The sequence below is a fragment of the Oryctolagus cuniculus genome, chromosome 14 (assembly GCF_051225735.1).
Source record: "Oryctolagus cuniculus isolate XC-2025 breed Fujian yellow rabbit chromosome 14, ASM5122573v1, whole genome shotgun sequence".
NCBI lineage: Eukaryota > Metazoa > Chordata > Mammalia > Lagomorpha > Leporidae > Oryctolagus > Oryctolagus cuniculus.
In genome coordinates, this window is record NC_142880.1 from 74,183,688 (window position 1) to 74,204,773 (window position 21,086).

Genomic DNA, 21,086 nt, shown 5'->3' on the forward strand with positions numbered 1-21,086 from the left:
ACTACTATGTACAATGCTGGCGGAAACACTTTATCTTTGAAGCCTAAGTAACACTAACTAGCTTTCTATTTTTGATACAGTGTTATTAGATGGTAATGCTAGTGGGTTCAAATATTGTATCTTAATTTTGGCATATTTTCTGTGACTTTATTTACTTTTTTATTTCAAATATATTTATGATACAAACAAAATCCCTGTGGCTTTATGGCTAATACATTGTAGTTTTAAGCCAAGATTCCTAAACTGATGAAAGAAACAAAAGTTGGAATACTTTAAAGTGAAGAAAAATGTGTAGGGCCAGCACTGTGGCGTAGCAGGTTAAACCACCACCTGCAGTGCTGGCATCCCATATGGGCGATGGTTCGGGACCTGGCTGCTCCACTTCTGATCCAGCTCTCTGCTATGGCCTGGGAAGGCAGTAGAAGATGGCCCAAGTCCTTGGGCCCCTGCACCTATGTGGGAGACCCGGAAGAAGCTCCTGGCTCCAGATTGGCATAGTTCCCACCATTGCAGCCAGCTGGGCAGTGAACCAGCAGGTGAAAGACCTCTCTGTGTCCTTCTCTGCCTCTCCTTCTCTCTCTGTGTAACTCCGACTTTCTAATAAATAAATAAAATCTTAAAAATAAAAGAAAAATGTGTGTCCTTTTTTAAAAAATATTTTTAAAATTAGATGGTGAATGGTCTAAGATGAAACACTACCATCAAAACTGTTGTGCAGCAAGTCTTTTTTTTTTTTAAGATTTTTTTTTTTTATTTGAATCAGGCAGAGTGAAAGAGAAGGAGAGGGGGCAAAAGGGAGTGAGGAGTGAGGGTACAGAGACAGTATATATCTCTGGTTTATAATACATATCTGCTGGTTTACTCCTTAAATGGTCATGCCAGCCAGCTCTGGGCCAGGTTGAAGCTAGGAGCCAGGAACTCCATCCTGGTCTCACGTATGTATGACAGGGGCTTTAGTACTGGGGCCATCTTCCATGACTTCCCAGATTCATTAGTAGGAAGCTGAGTTGGAAGCAGGGCAGCTGGGACCAAAATCAGCAGTCCAGTCTCGGATGCTGGTTTTGCAAAGACTCAAGATACAGCTTTTTAAAAGTCACATCTTGATTCACTTGAAAATAGTAAACTCTTAAGCTATAGCACCCTCAGCTTCAAATGGTCAGTTTAAAACAGACATTGTAGAACTTAAGTTTTCACAGGGCATTCTCTAGAGAAGCCATGAATAGAGAATTGGTCATCCAGATATTATCAGTCAGGGTACTAAAGCCCAAAATACCTAAGGCTTAAAATAGCAAAGATAGATAGATAGATTTATTTATTTATTTATTTATTTATTTATTTATTTTGACAGGCAGAGTGGACAGTGAGAGAGAGAGAGACAGAGAGAAAGGTCTTCCTTTGCCATTGGTTCACCCTCCAATGACCGCCGCGGCCGGCGCACTGCGGCCGGCGCACCGCGCTGATGCGATGGCAGGAGCCAAGTACTTATCCTGGTCTCCCATGGGGTGCAGGGCCCAAGCACTTGGGCCATCCTCCACAGCACTCCCTGGCCACAGCAGAGAGCTAGCCTGGAAGAGGGGCAACCGGGACAGAATCCGGCACCCCGACCGGGACTAGAACCCGGTGTGCCAGCGCCACAAGGTGGAGGATTAGCCTAGTGAGCAAGATTTATTTATTTTTCATACAGCATGTCCCTGTGGAAAAATGAAGAATTCTATTCTATGTCCTCATTTGGGAATTGAGACTAACCACTGTTGTTTACTGTGACATTGACTTTTAGTAGCTACTGTACCTTTTAGTAGATACTGTGTCACTTCTTGTATTTCATTGGCTAAAGTAAGTCACACTGCTCACATCTAACTTCCATGAATTATAATTTTGCCATATGCTTAGGAGACTTGGAATGTTGGTACACAGCCCTGATAACTAGCGTTAAGACCATGAAGGATATATAACATTATGCTTAACTGATTAATAGAATCATTTTTTTTTTTTTTAAAGATGCCAGGTAGCACACTAGATAGTTAACTAAAAAATTTCTAGGGGCCAGCACTCTGGTTTAACCGATTAAGCTGCTACCTACAACGCAGGGATCCCATTTGGATGCCAATTCAACTCCTGGCTGCTCTACTTCCAATCTAGCTCCCTGCTAATGGCCTGGGAAAGCAGTGAAAGATGGCCCAAGTGTTGTGTCCCTGTACTCATGAGGGAGATCCAGAAGAAGCTCCTGGCTGCTGGCTTCGACCTGGCTGTTGCTGCCATTTGGGAAGTGAACCAGCGGATGGAAGATCTGTCTCTCTCTCCCTCTGTAATTCTGCCTTTCAAATAAATAAACTAAATCTTTTTAAAAAAATGACCAGTAGTTATTTAGGAGTCAGCTAGTTCAAAAGATTTTTTCTCTTTTGTGTTTGCTTGTAACATAAACCTATTAGTAAAGAAAGATTCAAAATTATCAACTATTTTTAAGTAAAATATGTTGAATAATGGGCCCACTGTAAGGTCTGAAAAATCATTAGGGTGTTAATTAGTATGACATACAGTAACAAAAAGGATCACATATTTTCTGTTATATAGATTTACACTAAAAGTTTTTTTAAAAGTGTGTAATGGTGGAAAATTTGCTATACAAGGAAGTACAAATGAATGATCTTATTGAAATTCAAAGCTTTAATATAGACTTCTAAAATTTTGTGAGATGAGAGTGATTAATATATACATAGTATTTCTGCATATGTCCATAAAAAGGCAAAGTTATAAATTTTCAGCTTTGAAAAATTTTTGTGTATACATTCCTCTTTGTTGGTGGCATAAACCAGAGTTCAATGATTTCTTCACAAAATATGCTCTTTCCTTTAATGTTTTCAAAGTTGTGGTAAAATATACATAGTACAAAATTTACTATTTTAGTGATTTTAAAGTATAATTCAGTGGCATTAAGTACATTCACATTGTTTTGCAACAGTCACCACCATTCATTTCCAGAATGTTTTCATCTTTCAAAACTGAAACTCTGTACCCATTTAAACAGTAACTCTCTATTTTCCTTTCTTCTCAGGACATGGAGGTGACTATTCTACCTTCTGTCCCTGAGTTTGAGTATGCTAGATAATTCATATAAATAGACTTAACACACTGTTTATTCTTTTGTGATTGGCTTATTTCACTTACCATAATGTCTTCAAGGTTCATCTATGTTCTAGGGTGTATCAGATTCTGATTCCTTTTTAAAGGCTAAATAATGTTCTGTTAACATGTGTACACATTTAGTTTACCATTCATCTGTCAAGTAGGCACTGGTGTTGACTTCATCTTTTGGCTACAATGAATAATGTCATTGTAATCACACATGTGTCTATACCTGTGTCAGCTCCTGAATTCAGTTTGTTTGGATATGTATCAGAGAGTAGAGTTGCTAGATCATATGGAAATTCTATTTTACATACTTTGAGGAACTGTTGCACTGTTTTCCATAGGGGCTACAACAGTTTATATGTCCATCAACAGTGAATAAGGGTTCCAGTTCTCTACATCCTACCAATAGTTGCTTTCTGAATTAAAAAAAATTTTTAGTGACAGTAGCCATCTTTTTTTTTTTTTTTTTTTTGACAGGCAGAGTGGACAGTGAGAGAGAGAGAGAAAGGCCTTCCCTTACCGTTGGTTCACCCTCCAATGGTTGCCGCGGCTGGCGCACCGCGCTGATCCGAAGGCAGGGGCCGGGTGCTTCTCTTGGTCTCCCATGGGGTGCAGGGCCCAAGCACTTGGGCTATCCTCCACTGCACTCCCTAGCCACAGCAGAGAGCTGGCCTGGAAGAGGGGCAACTGGGACAGAATCTGGTGCCCCAACCGAGACTAGAACCTGGTGTGCCGGCGCTGCTAGGCGGAGGATTATCCTAGTGAGCAGCGGCGCCGGCCAACAGTAGCATTCTTAATAGGTATGAAATGGCTTTTCTTTGTATTTACCTAAATTTTTGTCTGAATATATGATTTCAGTACGACTAGATAATACCTTGGAGCATAATTGTTGATCCTATATTAAGACTGTGTTTCATTTTTGTTTAGAAACTGCCAGACTGTCGTTCAGAGTGCCTATACCATTGCATTCCCATTAGCAGTGAATAAGACTTGTTCCTCTCATTGTTACCAGCATTTGTGTAGCCAGTGTTTTAGATTTTAGTCTAATAGGTGTATAGAATAGGTGTCGTCGTTTTAATTTACAATTCTCTAATGACATATGTATAATGTTGAGTACCTTTTTATATGCTGTTTGTCATGTATCTTTTTTTAAGATTTATTTAAGTTTTATTTGAAGGGCAGAGTTACAGAGAGGCAGAGGCAGAGAGAGAGAGACAGAGAGAGAGTTATCCACCCGTTGTTCACTCCCCAGATGGCCGCAATGGGCACAGCTGTGCCAATCTGAAGCCAGGAGCCAGGATCGTCTTCCAGGTCTCCCAAGCGAGTGCAGGGGCCTAAGGATTTTGACCATCTTCCACTGCTTTCCTAGGTCATAGCAGAGAGCTGGATTGGAAGTGGAGCAGCTGGGACTCAAACCAGTGCCCATATGGGATACTGGCACTACAGGTGGTGGCTTAACCCACAAAGCCACAGCGCCGGCCCCCCATATCTTCTTTGGTGGAGTGTCTGTTCAGATGTTTTGCCCACATTTTGAGTTGTTTCTTATTGTTGAATTTTAAGAGTTTGTATATTATGAGTGCATGTTCTTTATCAGATAAGCTTTGCATATATTTTCTCCCAAATTGTGGCTTGTTTTCTCATTCCTGCAACAATGTCTTTCACAGACCAGAAGGTCTTTTAGATTTAATGAAGTTCAGCTTACCCAGTTTTCCTTTATAGATTATGCTTTGATCATTGTATCTAAAATCTCAGTGCCAGGGGCCAGCATTGTGGTGCATCAGGTTAAGCTGTTGCTTGTGACCCTTGCATCTTTTTTTTTTTTTTAATAAAGACTTATTTATTTATTTGAAAGTCAGAGATTATACAGAGAGAGGAGAGGCGGCAGGGGGTAGGGTATCCTTCATCCGCTGGCTCACTCCCAAATTGGCTGCAATGGCCGGAGCTGTGCCAATATGAAGCCAGGAGCCAGGAGCTTCTTCTGGGTCTGCCACCTGGGTGCAGGGGCCGAAGGACTTGGGCCATCCTCCACTGCCTTCCCAGGCCATAGTAGAGAGCTGTATCAGAAGTGGAGCAGCTGGGACCCGAACTGGTGCCCATATGGGATGCTGGAACTGCAGGTGGCGGCCTTACCCACTATACCACAGTGCTGGCCCCCTGGCATCCTTTTTTAAAGTGCTGATTGGAGTTCTGATTGCTCCACTTCTGATCCAGCTCCCTGCTAATGTGACTAAGAAGGCAGCAGATGGTGGCCCAAGTGCTTGGTAGACTTGGTAGACTTGGATTGAGTTCTGGGCTCCTGGCTTTGACCTGGCCCAGGCCCAGCTGTCTGGCCATCTGGGAAGTGATCTGTGGGGAGCAACTCAGACTAGACTAAGTTACTGGAATTAAGACTTATTCTATGCATCTGCTTTCCCACAATATGGCGCTGAGAAGGGAAACAGCTTCTACACAGCTGCCTCCAGTTCAACCAATAAACTGTGGGACCTGCTCCTGATTGGAGGAGAGCAGCGTACTCGGCGTGTGGGTAGCAGAGATGGGATTGGTGGAAGAGGACTACATAGGAGGAGAGAGACGGCATGCACGAGAAACATCTAAGAGGAACATCTAAGAGGAACACCTGTGCAGCCCCCGAGAGAGCCGGCCGGCGGTGTGCCGCTCCCCCGCGGAAGTGGGGAATGTGGCAGGGGGAACCGCCCTTCCACGGAGGTGGAAGGGATGGTAGCCAACCCGGGAAGGACCAGCAGCCAACCCGGGAAGAACCAGCAGCAAACCCGGGGAGGGCCGAGCAGACAGAAGAACAGCGCAGGGTCCTGTGTCGTTCCTCCACGAAGAGGGGGAGCGACATGATCTAGTGCATGCCTGTCTTCCTGTGACTCTGCCTTTTAATAAATAAGTATTTAAAAACAAAATAAAAAAAATCAGTGCAAAACCCAGGTTACCTAGATTTTTTTCTTATATTATCTCCTGTAAGTTTATAAATTTTGCCTCTTACATTGAAGTGTGTGATTCATTTTCAGTTACATTTTTTGAAAAGTATACAGTCACTGCCTAGATTAAATTTTTTTGCATGTGAATTTTTGGTCTTCCAGCATCAGTTATTGAAAAGATTTCTTCATTTTATTGCCTTCATTCCTTTTTCAAAGATAAGCTGACCAAATCTCAGTAGCATACTTCTGGGCTGTTAATTCTGTTTTATTGATCTGTTTGTTCTTTAGCCTGTACCACACTTGAGTACCATAGCCACATCTTGTTGGCTGTTCTATATGAGCTCTGGAATCAACTTACTAATATCTACAAAGTAACTTGCTGGAGTTTGGGGATTGTGTTGAGCCTATAAAGTAAAGTTGGAGAGAGTTGATATCTTAATAATCTTAAGTTTTTCTATCCGTGAATGTGGAACGTGCCTTCATTTAATTAGATGTTCTGTGATTTCCCTCATCAGAGTTTTTGTTTCCTTCCTAGAAGTCCTATACGTATTTTGTTGGAATTACATCTAAATATTTATTTTGGTGCTAATGTAAATAGTACTATGTTTTTAATAGCATATTCAAGTTGTTGACTTTGGTGTATTATCATTGTAATCTACATCCTTGCTATTGTAGTCTCTTATTAGTTTCAAGAGGCAAATTCTACTTCATTGGTTTTCCAAATTTTCTTGTTTATTTTTGTGAAATTTTCATTTCCAGAATCATATACTTCTTATAAAAATTCAGTTCAGATTTATCAGATATGTCAAAGTACAGCAACACAATTCCTTCATGGCATTCCACTCCAGTAATTTTTTGTGGCCGTGTATTTCAATGATTTGACTCACATAATTATGAATTTTTCTTTTTTTGTGTGTGCTGTGATATAATTACTGTCATCATCATTTCTTAGTTATTCCCCTTATTTTTACTTTATATATGTTGATTTTGAAAACCAACCATGATAACATGGGTATATTTCCTTCTCCTTTACATTTTTCCATCATACCCTCTGTATTAGTTAACTTTTTGTTATTACAACAAATACCTAAGGTGAAGGAAGGAGATTTATTTTGGTTCACAGTTAAAGAAGTTCAGAAATCCAAGCCAGGATGGTCCCATCATCCTGGTTTTTATGAGGGTAGAGGCTGGCAAAGGCAGTGAATGTACAGAAGACTGATCATAAGGGAAACCAGACAGCTGAAAGAGGTAAGTATCTTGCTCACACCCACCCAAGTGGTCTCCTTATAGAGCTATCACGATTCCATCATGGAACTTCACCCTTGCACCCTAACCCAGTTCTATCAATTCCTAAAGGCTCTAGCTGCAGACACTGTAATTAGATTAAATTCTTAATCCTTTTTTAAAAAAATGTCATTTAACAAATACAAACTTTATGCATTTAATATATACAAATTTGCAGTGCCAGCATCCCATGGTGATTCTTGCCCTCTACCTCTCGCTTATCCATACTCCCACCTTTCCTCCTCCTCCCTCTCCCTTTTCCATTCTTGTTTTTAACAGAGATCAATTTTGAGTCAATTTTATACTCATAAGATTAACCCTAAACTAAGAGAGTGCACTAGTCTTTCAGCACCATTAATGTAAGACTTTGGGATTTAATAGTCTGTTATGTTGGAAGCCAAATCATATTCAGACTCCAGTTTCATTTTTAACATTCTCCACTACCTTGCCCATATTCTCTTCCTTATAACTCCTCAATTCCATTCCAAAATCTGGAACGTGAGAATAATTACTCTTATCCCTCTTGCATAAATCTTCCCTCAGTGCATTAGGTGACTTTCAAAAGATTAAGTGTGGCTTAATCACTTGAGCCATCACTGCTGCCTTCCAGGTCTTCATTATCAGGAGTGAGAACCAAGCAGTGAACCCAGGCACTATAATATGGTTTGTGGGTTTCTTAACCTACTTCTTAACTGCTAAGCCAAATGATCACTCCTTTAACTTAATTTCTATTCTGTATATTATCCCAAAATGTTAAAAATGGCCCCTTAACCCCTTTTATTTTCTCATTGAAAATTTTTTAAAAGATTTACTTATTTATTTGAAAGAGTTACATAGAGAAGGAGAGGCAGAGAGAGAGAGAGAGAGAGAGAGAGAGAGAGAGAAATCTTTGATCCACTGCTTCCCTCCTCAAATGGCTGCAATGGCCAGGGCAGGGCCAGGCTGAAGCCAGGAACCAGGAGCTTCATCTGGTTTTCCCACATGGGTGACAGGAACCCAAACACTTAACTAGACTGGCTAAAATCCTGGGCACCAACCATTTCAAATATCAGCAAGGATGAGAACAAAAAGTCATGTTTGTTACTGATGGGGTTCCTGATGGTACAGGCACTCTGGAAGACAGTCTTTCAGTTTGTTACAAAGGTAAACATAGTCTTAGCATAGGAGCAGTTGTGCTCCCAGATATTTACCCTTATAAGTTGCAAAGTTATGTGCACACAGAAATAGGTACATCAGTGTTTTTAATAAAGTTAATCCAAATGTCTATCAATAGATAACTGGATAAAGAGAATGTGGTGTGTTGGTAAGTTTTTGAAAGATGTTACTATATCTATTTTTTTTTTTTTTTTTTGACAGGCAGAGTGGACAGAGAGAGAGACAGAGAGAAAGGTCTTCCTTTGCCATTGGTTCACCCTCCAATGGCTGCTGCAGCCGGCGCACTGCGACCGGTATACCGCGCTGATCTGATGGCAGGAGCCAGGTGCTTCTCCTGGTCTCCCATGGGGTGCAGGGCCCAAGCACTTGAGCCATCCTCCACTGCACTCCCTGGCCACAGCAGAGACTGGCCTGGAAGAGGGGCAGCCGGGACAGAATCCGGCGCCCCGACCGGGACTAGAACCCGGTGTGCCGGAGCTGCAAGGCGGAGGATTAGCCTAGTGAGCCGCGGCGCCGGCCTACTATATCTATTTTTAAAGAAAAATGTTATGAGTTGAATTTCTATGGGGGGATTAATAAAACAAGCAGGAGCTCTGCCCAGTTTCACTTATTAGAAGCATTTGTACTATTATCACTAGGAGAAACTTTAGAGCTGTAAGTTCTTTATTTTATAAGTTTACAAGGAAGTGCTGAAACCGGGGTTAGAAATAAGGTCTCTTGATTCCATCACCAGAATATTTTTTTCGTCTTAAAGGGAACTTACACAAAAAAGTAAATATAATAATGACTTGTATATTTTAATAATAGTAATTGATAATAACAGCCCTCAGGAGTTTATTCTGTGGGCTCAGAATTAAGGTTGATACTTGAGTAATCTGGAAACGTAAACAAACCAATCAACAAAACAAATAGGACAGAAATAAAAGCACTCCTGAGACAAACTTTTTCTGGAGTTTACAAAATAAGCACTGAACTGCACATTAAATAAAATTATGATTTCCTTTTTTTAAGATTTATTTATTTGAAAGGCAGAGATGCAGATAGAGAGAGAGAGAATCTTCCATCTGTGGGTTCACTCCTCAAGTGGCTGCCATGGCCTGGGGCTGGGCCAGGCTGAAGGCAGGAGCCAGGAGCTTCTTCTGAGTTTCCCACATGGGTGCTAGGGGCGCAAGTTGAGCCATCTTCTACTGCGTTGTTCTCAGGCCGTTAGCAAGGAGCTCAGGTACTCCATTGTGGGATGCATCAGTGTTAACTGCTAGGCTAAACACTTCCTATAGATTATATATATATATATATATTTTTTTTTTTTTTGACAGGCAGAGTGGACAGTGAGAGAGAGAGAGACAGAGAGAAAGGTCTTCCTTTGCCGTTGGTTCACCCTCCAATGGCCGCCGCGGCCGGCGCGCTGCGGCCGGCGCACCGCGCTGATCCGATGGCAGGAGCCAGGAGCCAGGTGCTTTTCCTGGTCTCCCATGGGGGTGCAGGGCCCAAGCACCTGGGCCATCCTCCACTGCACTCCCTGGCCACAGCAGAGGGCTGGCCTGGAAGAGGGGCAACCGGGACAGAATCCGGCGCCCCGACCGGGACTAGAACCCGGTGTGCCGGCGCCGCTAGGCGGAGGATTAGCCTAGTGAGCCGCGGCGCCGGCCCCTATAGATTATATTTTATAGGTACAATTGATTAACGCTATGTACAAATTGATGCTGGACCTCTGTTGTTACCTTATCTATCTAGAACTGAAAGAAAAATTGATTCTGTTAACAATTACTCAGTTTCAAGGTAGTTACTCAGAACAAGACCTGGTATAACTTACACCAACACAAATTATATATGATTTTTTTTCTGAGGAGTTTTTTCTGAAATAAATTATATGTTTGTCTCTATATCTATATAAAATGTAAATACAATTTTAATAAATGTGACTATATTATGTATATATAATGTGAATATAAAATTCCTATTTATGATCTCTATATTCTAGCCTATCTTAAATGTCTTTCCTAAGAAAAAATTTTAATTGTGATTTTTAACTTTCTGGTAGTTTTATTTAACATTTTTTAAAAATTTGTGTTACCTTTTGCATACACCTTGATAAAAATGAGTTAATTTTCTCTCTGTGTTTTTGTTTATAATAAGTAGTTCACCAGGCCATCAAAGAAGGAGGTACCTTTCTCTGAAGGGAGGAGAGAACTTCCACTTTGATTATGGCCTTGTCTAAATAAGATCGGAGTTGGCGAACTCAAGAGGCTTCCATAGCCTTGGCAGCTCATGACAAGAGTCTTGGGTGATTACTGGCGTCATAAACTAGAGTGTCAGTTGTTAAATCAACAACAGGAGTCACTGTGCACTTACTGCCCATGTAGGATCTCTGTCCTTAATGTGTTGTACTACGTGAATTAACGGTATAACTAGTACTCAAATAGTACTTTATACTTTGTGTGTGTGTGGGTGCAAACTGTTGAAATCTTTACTTAGTATATACTAAATTGATCTTCTGTATATAAAGAGAATTGAAAATGAATCTTGATGTGAATGGGATGAGAAAGGGAATGGGAGATGGGATGGTTGCGGGTGGGAGGGAGGTTATGGGGGGGGAAAAGCTACTATAATCCAAAAGTTGTATTTTGGGAATTTATATTTATTAAATAAAAGTAAAAAAAAATAAATAGTTCACATTGGTTTACAGAACATGTTATATAGCTTTATTCTTAAAATTAAAATTATTAATAAAATTAAATATATTCTTAAATTATATTTTGCTTTGTAAATTTAAAAAATTTACTTGGATTACAACTAACAAACACTAAAATTTTATCATACAACTTGAGATAATTGTTTAAATTAAACTTGCTGTGTATTCAAAATTGTACAGCCCAAAGAACAGAGTTTCATATAATTTGCATGATTTTGAGCCAACAAGTCCCTAATTTAGAGAAACAAGTTCTCATCTTTGTATGTTTTTCTTGTAATATGTGAATTTGGTTGAGTCTTCAAAATTTATTGTGTAATTGGGCTTGATTTCTAGAATAAATAGATTTTAAAAGGTTCTTAATTATACTTCTTTAATATTATGTCAACAACAAAGTGTATTTTAATTTTGTATAAATAAAATAGCTTCCAAGTACACCTGTTTAGTGTCTATGTATTTCTGAATGGAGCATTAACAGTGATAAAGATTATATAATATGTTAAATTTGGAATTCACAGTTTTTTGAAGATATATGTTCATAAAGCAGTGAAGCCCATTGTACAAGGCTTATGAGCAATCTAAGTTATCTGATTAGTGAATAGATTAAAGTGTGCATATAAAGTTTTGCATGTTATTAGGGATTATATTGTATTAAAAATGGACCGAATGCTATATATGAAAATTTAAACCATAATTGGAAATACTAACTTATTTTTGCAGAAGAAATCTACATAAGATAGCTTTAAGCCTGTAAAACTTTAAAATGTTAAAAATGTTATAATCTAGGAAAAAGTATGACATTTATTAGTATATGTGACAATGTATATGTGGAATGAAAAGACTGTTAGCTTTAAGTAATTTGTAGGGGATGAGGGTGGAAAGATTCTGATATCAAAATGCCAGATTCTGTGCCTGTTTTACTTCTAACTTAATATTGTTGTTTTCAACACTGTGAACAGGATACAAGACTAAACTAATAACATAAGTTAAAATAATCATATAAGTAATTCCTGTTTAAACTACTTTAGGTTTGAAATTAGAGTGAAAAAACTTTTTCTTATAATTCCCCCTCCCCACCCTACTTCTGATGCCATCACTTAGGAATCAGCATTCCAGAACAGTTGGTCTGGCTTTGCATGATTCTGCCTGGTCCTGACAAACCAGCCACTGTATACTCATAGAGAGCAATACAGTACTTGTCACTGGTGGCCTTTCTATGACAGAGAGCCTGTAGACTGACATAAAGTGCAGCCTGTTGTGAACTGTCAAGTGAGAGTCTGCCAAAAACCCAGCAGACAGAACTAATTGGGGAGAGAAAGGACTTTTGTGCCCTCTTCTCTTTCTTTCCCTTCTTTCATTTTTTTTTTTAAATAAGACAGATATTGTAAAGTAGCTTGTTTATGTAAGATTTGTCTGCTTCTCTTTTCTTGTTGCATGGATCATTTTTTAACTTCAAATCTTGCACTGCAGGTTGTTTAGCACTTCCACATGGAGGTTGGTGCCGGACCAAACTCGAGAGAAACAACTCATAACAGTGGATGAAAAATTGGTAAGGATTTTCCAATACACACTGCTATGATTCTGCCTTCGGGGTTACTTTTGTACTATAGATATTCAGTATGGTATTTTGGGTTTTTCTAGGAAAGCTACTTGAATTTCTAGACTATGTATACATTTTAAAAAGAAATATTTGTCATAGAAAGATAATTTAAGCATTCTACATAAAGTCATGTACAACTATTAAAAAATAAAAATTATGGAAGGATTCCCTTTTTGTGGCATTAATTAGTATCATTTGGAACACTTTCACTTTTGTAATGAGTGTATCCTTTTTTCTCAGTTACACTCCTATAATAAAGTTGTGATATACTTACCAGTATACTGAGTTTTCCTAGACCTTTTCTATTTTGTTATGTGTATGTATATGTACACACACACATACACACCACCATTTGTATATATGCATGCAATTGAATTACAACTACCAACACCTTAATTTTGGCAGCCATTACTTATAGCATTTTTACTGTGTAGGCTGTTACTTTAGGTGTGATTTGTTATTTATGCTTACCTTGTACAATAACATAAATTTTATGGTGTTTCTAAGACTTCTGTAGAAATGTATAATGGTATAGCATAATTTTCATTTTATATCTGATTTACTGTTAACAATCAAATAAATGGATATGTTTCTTAACTATTCCCCATCTAAATGTTGTACAGTCTATCACTTTGTAAGCATAATCTAAATAATAGGTCCCATTTAAATTTCTTTTTTACTATTAAAGATACAAACAGGTAAGCTGGCTGACAATTTGGAAAATTCATATCTTAGGCCTCAGGCTGGTTGGTTTTATTTTCAAGTTATTTCTTTTCTTTTTCCTTTTTTTTTTTTTTTTAAGATTTATTTTATTTATTTGAAAGGTCAAGTTACAGAGAGGAAGAGACAGGGTGAGAGATGTCTTCCATCTACTGGTTCACTCCCCAAATGGTCACAACAGCTGGGGCTGGGCCAGGAGGCAGGAGCTTCATCCAGTTCTCCCACATGAGTAAAGGGTCCCAAGCACTCGGGTTCTCCACTGCTTTCCCAGGCACATTAAGAAGGAGCTAGATCAGAAATAGTACAGCAGGGACATTAACTGGAGCCCATATGGGATGCTGGTGCTGCACATGGTGGCTTAACCCATTATGCTGGCTCCTCAAGTTATTTCTTAAATGAACCTACTGACATTTCTAGGCTATGTCATCTTACAGCTAAATCATTGCCATAGTTTGCTAATTTATCTCCCTCGGACTCCTTAATCTTTTATGATTCATTTTCTACAAGATAGGCAGAATGGTTGTTTTTTAAAAAAACTTTTATTTACTTGAGAGAAAGAGAGTGAGAGAGAGACACGCACAGAGACAAAAAGAAAGAGCTTCCATCTGCTGGTTCATTCCCCAAATGCTTGCATGTCTGAGGCTGAGCCAGGCTATAGCTGAGAGCCAGTAACTGGAACCTAGTCTAAGACTCCCTCATGGGTGATAGAGACCCTTACCTGCTGTCTTCTAGGTTTCTGGAGCAGAGATTCAAACCCAGGCACTATGAAATGGGATGCATATGTCCCAAGTGACATCTTAACTGCTATACCAGTCTCCTACCTTGAGCATAGTCTTTTTTTTTTCTTTTTCTTTCTTTTTTTTTTTTTTTTTTTTTTTTAAGATTTGTTTATTTGAAAGAGTTACAGAGAGCGGAAGAGACACAGAGAGAGGTCTTCCATCGGTTGGTTCACTCCCCAGATGGCTGCAATGGCTGGAGCTGAGCCGATCCGAAGTCAGGAGCCAGGAGCTTCTTCTGGGTCTCCCACGTGGGTGCAGGGGCTTTATCAGGCCATAGCAGAGAGCTGGATCAGAAGAGGAGCAGCCAGGACTAGAACCGGCACCCCGGGCTCTAACCCACTGCACCACACGCTGGCCCCAGTGAGCATAGTCTTTTCAAAATGCTTGTTTTGTACCTTTTTATGTAAAATTCTTGGGTCTTTCTGTTCCTTTAGAATAAACATTACAATCTTAAGCTGGACTTTTAAAAAGGTCCTTTTTTTCTTTCTAGAAAGATTTAGGCGTTATTATTTGAAAGGCAGAGTGAGAGAGGGAGAGACTGATTCACCCTCCAGATGATCACAATAGCCACGGCTGGTCTAGACTGAAGCCAAAAGCCTGGAATTCCATCTGAATCTCCCATGTGGATCCTGGAACTCTACCTGGGTTCCAGAGGCTGGCACTTGGGCCTTCTGCTTCTTTCTCAGGCAAGTTAGCAGGGAGCTAAATTGGAAGCAGAACAACCAGTGCTCCATCTGGCATTGCAAGTTGTGGCTTAACCTTCATATGTGCCACTTCATCTGCCATAATACCTGGCCTTTGAGAACTTGCATGATTTAGCTGCTGTTTTCCTCTCTAGGTATATCATCTACCACTGTCTTAAATTCTGTGCTACAGCCACACCAAGCCTGCATCAGGGCATTCAGAGTTTGTATTCCTACTACCTGGACCTTTTTACTCTCCTCAAGTCTTCATCCATTTACCATTTCTTTTTTCTAAAGATGTTAATGAAACACCAGTTGCTTAGTTTAGTATAAAAGAAATAAGATCATAGACAGGGGCTGGCGTCATGGCTCACTTGGTTAATCCTCTGCCTGCGGTGCCGGCATCCCATATGGGTGCTGGGTTCTAGTTCCAGTTGCTTCTCTTCCAGTCCAGCTCTCTGCTGTGCCCCAAGTGCTTGGGCCCCTGCACCCACGTGGGAGACCAGGAGGAGGCACCTGGCTCTTGGCTTCGGATCGGTGCAGCGCCAGCCATAGCGGCCATTTGGAGGGTGAACCAATGGAAGGAAGAAGACCTTTCTCTATGTCTCTCTCTCACTGTCTAACTCTGTCAAATAAAAAAAAAATAAGATCATAGTATGTGTGAAAGGAGGAAGATTTTCACATCCCATGTGTTCATTAATTAATGAGAGCACAAATCTCTGTCCCCCCCCCCTTTTTTTTAATATATTTATTTATTTATTTAAAAGAGTTACAGGCAGGGATCTTCTATCCACATTTTCACTCCCCAAGTGGCTGCTACAGCCAGGGCTGGACCAGGCTGTAGCCAGGAGTCAGTAATTCTATCTGGGTCTCTAAGGTGGGTTGCAGGGGCCTAGGTATTTGAGTTATCTTCGGCTGCCTTCCCAGTCACATTAGAGGAAGCTGGATAGGAAGTGGAATAGCTGGGACTTAAATTTGCTGCAGTTGCAATCTGCGGCTTAACTCCTGAGGACACCATCTCTTTTAAGTCCCAAGAGGTTGCCCAAGAGCTTATTTCAATGTTATGGTTTATTTTCTATAAAACTCTCAAATTTTAGAGTTCATTAATAACTCTTCTAAGTTCCTTTCTTTCTGGTTTAAAAAGTTAGTGAATCAGCCAGGAATACATTGTTCTCGGGGCCAACATTGTGGAGTAGTGGGTAAAGCTGCTGCCTGTGATGCTGGCATCCTGTGTGGGCACCAGTTTGTGTCCCAGCTGCTCCACTTACGATCCAGCTCCCTGCTGATGGTTTCAGAAAAGCAGCAGAAGATGGCCCAAGTGCTTAGGCCCCTGCCACCCTGTGGAAGACCTGGAGGAAGCTTCAGGCTCCCAGCTCCTGGCTTCTGCTTGGCTGAGCACTGGCCATTGCAGCCATTTGGGGAATGAAACAGCAGATGGCGGATATCTCTGTCTCTGTCTGGCTCTCTCTCTCTCTGTGTAACTCTTTCAAATAAATAAATCTTAAAGAAAAAATATGTATATGGCTTTCAACAAGGTTCTATTAAGCATACCAGAGAATTATACAGACTGATTTAATTTCATGTTTTTAATTATGTCATAAAATCATTTGTATATTTTTGAATCTTGTAGATTTTGCCCAGGTTTGTTACATTGTTTTTGAAATGTACCAGTCAAAATGTCAATATGATATTCTAACTGAAATCAGTTGAAGTCTTATATGTAGTTATTGATAGTTATTGAAGTAATGTTTAATATGGATAACTGAAACGCATAGTAAATTTTCAAATGTGATTTTAGCCATTCATATAGCTTTGTATTCAATTAAAGTGTTAAATAATCCATTGATAACATAATTCTAATAAAGGTTTCATGTCTTTTTGTTCTTACAACACCCTCTAATGGAGGGCTTGGTAACTAGCATCATGACAAGACCAGTGATTTAAAAGGGCACTTCTAGAAATGCTGAGTAATCGGAGTTCATTTATTTTACATTTTAAACAATAAAAAATTTTATATAAAGTGTGTATCTGTATTATTGATAACATTTTTCAAAATCTGAAGTAAATTCTTCTGAGTATTTTAAATGACAGGGAAACAGAATTTTATGTCACTGTTATATAATGTTTACCGTTTTATTGCCTGGGCGTCTAGTAGGTAACAAAATAAATAAAAGCTGAACTGCTGGAGGGAGATGATGGTTGGGTCACAGTATGTGTGAGTGAAGCCTTCCCCAGCTAGGCTTCTGAGGGTGGTTAGTCTTCTGTCCTTTTTTATTACACTGAACAATTGGTTCTCCAATTTCTCTTTTAAAAATTTCTGGTTAACTGACTCTCATTCCTTTGTGAGGCTGCTCTTTTTTTATTACTGATTAGCTATAATTTTTAGAAAGTTTTACTTATGGAGAGAACAGAAGCTTTGCAACAAATGATGATGAGATAATTATATATTTATATGTAAAAACTCTTCACCCATACCTTGTACTATACACAAAAATTAACTCCCAGATCCTAAATATAAATCCATGATGCTACATTTAAAACTCAAAAATTTTTATTTTCTTTTTTCTAAGATTATTGTAAGAATTTTTTTTGAAGGCCGTCGCTGTGGCTCACTTGGCTAATCTGCCTGCGGTGCCAGCACCCCAGGTTCTAGTCCTGGTTGGGGCGCCAGGTACCAATCCCGGTTGCTCCTCTTACAGTCCAGCTCTCTGCTGTGGCCTGGGAGGGCAGCAGAGGATGGCCCAAGTGCTTGGGTCCCTGCACCCGCATGGGAGACCAGGAGGAAGCACCTGGCTCCTGGCTTCGGATCGGTGCAGCGCCAGCCATAGCGGCCATTTGGGGGGTGAACCAACGAAAGGAAGACCTTTCTCTCTGTCTCTCTCTCACTGTCTATAACTCTCTGTCTCTCTCTCTCTCTCTCACTGTCTAACTCTGCCTGCAAAACAATTTTTTTTTGAAGATTTATTTATTTGAAAGACAGAGTTATAGAGGCACAGAGAGGTCTTCCATTTGCTGGTTCACTGCTTAAATGACTGCAACAGCTCAAACTGGGCCGATTGGAAGCCAGGAGCCAGGAGCTTCTTCCAGGTCTTCCACATGGGTGCAGGGGCCCAAGGACTTGGGGCATTTTCTACTGGTTTCCACGCCATAGCAGAGAGCTGGATCAGAACAGCCAGGATTTAAACCGGCACCCATATGGGATTCCAGCACTGCAGGCCGTGCTTTGGCTTTACCTGCTATGAGAAGCACTGGTCCCCAACATTTTTAATTTCTAGAAGAAAGTGTAAGAGAAAATATTTGTAACTTTAGGTTAGTCTGATGGTTTTTTGAATACACACCAAAGCATGATCCACTTTAAAAATTCTGCTGTTTAAAAGGCAGTGTGGAGAGAATTGAAATACAAGCCACAGTTTAGGAGAAATTATTTGGAAAATACATATCTAAAAAAGGAGTTGTAACTAGAAAATTCAAACAACACTAATAAAAGGAACCAGGCCCAAAAGACTGTATGCTGTATGGTTCCATATATTTGACTTTTTTTTTTTTTTAATATTATTTATTTGAGAGGCAGAGTTAGAGAGGGAGAGACAGAGAGAGAGGTCTTCCTTCTGTTGGTTGACCTCCCAAATGGTCGCAGTGGTTGGAACGGGGCACCAATCCAAGAGCTTCTTCTGGGTCTCCTACATGGGTGCAGGGGCCAAGTATTTGGACCATCTTCCACTGCTTTCCTAGGCTGTTAGCAGGGAGGTGGATCGGAAGCGGAGCAGCCAAGGCTTGAACAGGCACTCATATGGGATGCTGGTGCCGCAGGCAGAGACTTAACCTACTGTATACCACAACATTGGCCCCTTATTTGACTTCCTCCCCTCCCCTCCCTCCTTCCCTCCTTCCCTCCTTCCCTCCTTCCCTCCTTCCCTCCTTCCCTCCTTCCCTCCTTCCCTCCTTCCTTCCTTCCTTCCTTCCTTCTTTTAAGGATTTATTTATTTATTTGAAAGGCAGAGTTACAGAGAGGCAGAGACAAAGAAAGAGGTCTTTGTTCTGCTGGTTCACTCCCCAAATGGTCTCGAGGGCCATAACTGGCCCATCCAGAGCCAGGAACCAGGAGCTTCTTCGTGGTCTCCCACGTGGGTGCAGGGGCCCAAGCACTTGGACCATCATCTTCTACTGGTTTCCCATGCCATAGCTGAGAGTTGGATCGGAAGTAGAGCAGCTGGTCTTTTACTGGTGCCCATATGGGATGCTGGTACTGCAGGTGGCGGCTTTACCTGCTATGCCACAGCAGGGACCCCTTATTTGACTTTCAAATGGACAAAACTCTAGGGGTAGGAAATTGATGAGTGGTTGTCAGCACTGGATGTCTGAGGAGTTATTAACTGTAAAGGGAAGTGAGGAAATTTTGGAGAGTGATATAACTGTTCTTGATTAAGGTAGTGATTCTTCTTTCAAACCCATTTTTGTAAAAGAAAAAAATATAGTACTGTATATTGAAAAGATGAATTTTACTCTTTGTAAATTGTATCTCAATTTAAAAAGTAGGAAAATGCTATTTCTTAATTTGTTCTTCTACTTCCTTTTTTAAATCTACTTCCTTATCACTTCTATTCGTTGGTTCAACATCTGTCCTAATAATACATAGGGCATGCTGTTTTCTACATGACGATCTTCTGTATATTGAGCCGTTTGGTACCATGAATTACTGATTCTTAAAGGGTGTTCTGTAGGGTGCCTAAAACCTTTTCAGGAGGCCACACAGGCAAACTCTTTTTCATAATTATATTGTGTCTTTATTTGCTCTTCTCACTGTGTTGACATTACATTGATAGTGGAAAATAATACTGTTAAAACTATTGGCACCTTTGCACAACAAAGGCAGTAGACTTGATCTTTGCTATCAGTCATTGCATCCTGCATTTCTTCGCAGAGTTTTATAAACTAGTTTCATAATGTCCTGAATGAAGAAAAGCTTAAAAAAATTTTAAATTTATTTTTTAGAGAATGAATTTATTTACTTGAAAGAGACCCTGGGGGAGGTTTGGGGTGGGAGTTGGGGATGGGGAGAGAAAGAAAGAAAATATCTTCATTCTTCAGGTGGACTCAATAGCCAGTCTGGGCCAGGCTAAAGCCAGGAGCCAGAACCCCATTCCTGGTCTTCCACATGGGTGGCAGGGGCCCATCTGCTGCTGCTTTCCCAGGCATATTAGTAGGGAGCTGGATCAGAAGCAGAACAGCTGGGACTCAGCAGGCATTCCAATATGGGATGCTGGCATTGGAAGTGATAGTTTAACCCGCTATGCCACAACAAGGGCACTGAAAGAAGTGAAAACTTTTAAGTCTTTTTATGTTTCATCTAGCAAAACAGAAGTATGTAAAGCCCTTTGGCTCTTTTACTAGACTGCAATGGCTGTCTCCAGGGAAAGCCTTTGTTATAGTTGAGTTATTGCAAACTGAATTGTTTTTACAATTATGGTTATTCAGTCTCCAGTACTTGGCAGACATTTTCTCAGAATTGACTCTGTCACTTCATGGAAGTGTTGCTCATGAAAAACTTCAAGCTTTCAATCAAAATTAGAAATTTTATAGAACCTGATTCTGCCACTGATCTGAACTTGACATTTTCCTAGTTCTTAAAGACTAGTGGACTTTTTGATAATGTTAACAAATGTGATCTTTGAACTTGTGTCATGAGGTATGGTTAACATTTGAAAGATCTGTAGTCCATTACTTTCTATGACAAAAGCATGATGTTATAGAATCATGCATGTGTAAAAATTTTCATTTAAAGTACAAGATACAGTGATAGAATTTAATGAACCAATTGTGAAAATATTAGTTCTAAAGTATTACTCCTTTTTATAATATGAAGGATACCAAAAAAGTTCATGGAATATGAAATGACAAGGTGTTTGTTTTGGTGCACAAAATTTGAAATGAGTATTTTCTAAAAATGTATAGGAAATACATATTACGAAAAATGATGGATGGGGCTGGAGTCATGCTGCACCAGGCTCCTGGCTTCAGTGTGGTCCACTTCAGCTATTACGGCCATTTGGGAAATGAACCAGCAGATAGAAGATTCTCTCTCATTGTGTTTCTCCCTAACTCACCATAGTGCTGCCTTTC

At 40.1% G+C, this 21,086-nt stretch overlaps 1 protein-coding gene across 1 annotated transcript in view; it reads left to right on the forward strand.

Moving 5' to 3' along the window:
* The window catches only part of NDUFS4 (NADH:ubiquinone oxidoreductase subunit S4), a 112,994-nt gene that overhangs the window by 27,739 nt on the left and 64,169 nt on the right, over nt 1-21,086 (forward strand). The window contains exon 2 of the mRNA XM_008262198.4: nt 12,655-12,733. Coding sequence (XP_008260420.3) covers nt 12,655-12,733 — 79 coding nt within the window. The remainder of the gene's footprint in view (nt 1-12,654; nt 12,734-21,086) is intronic.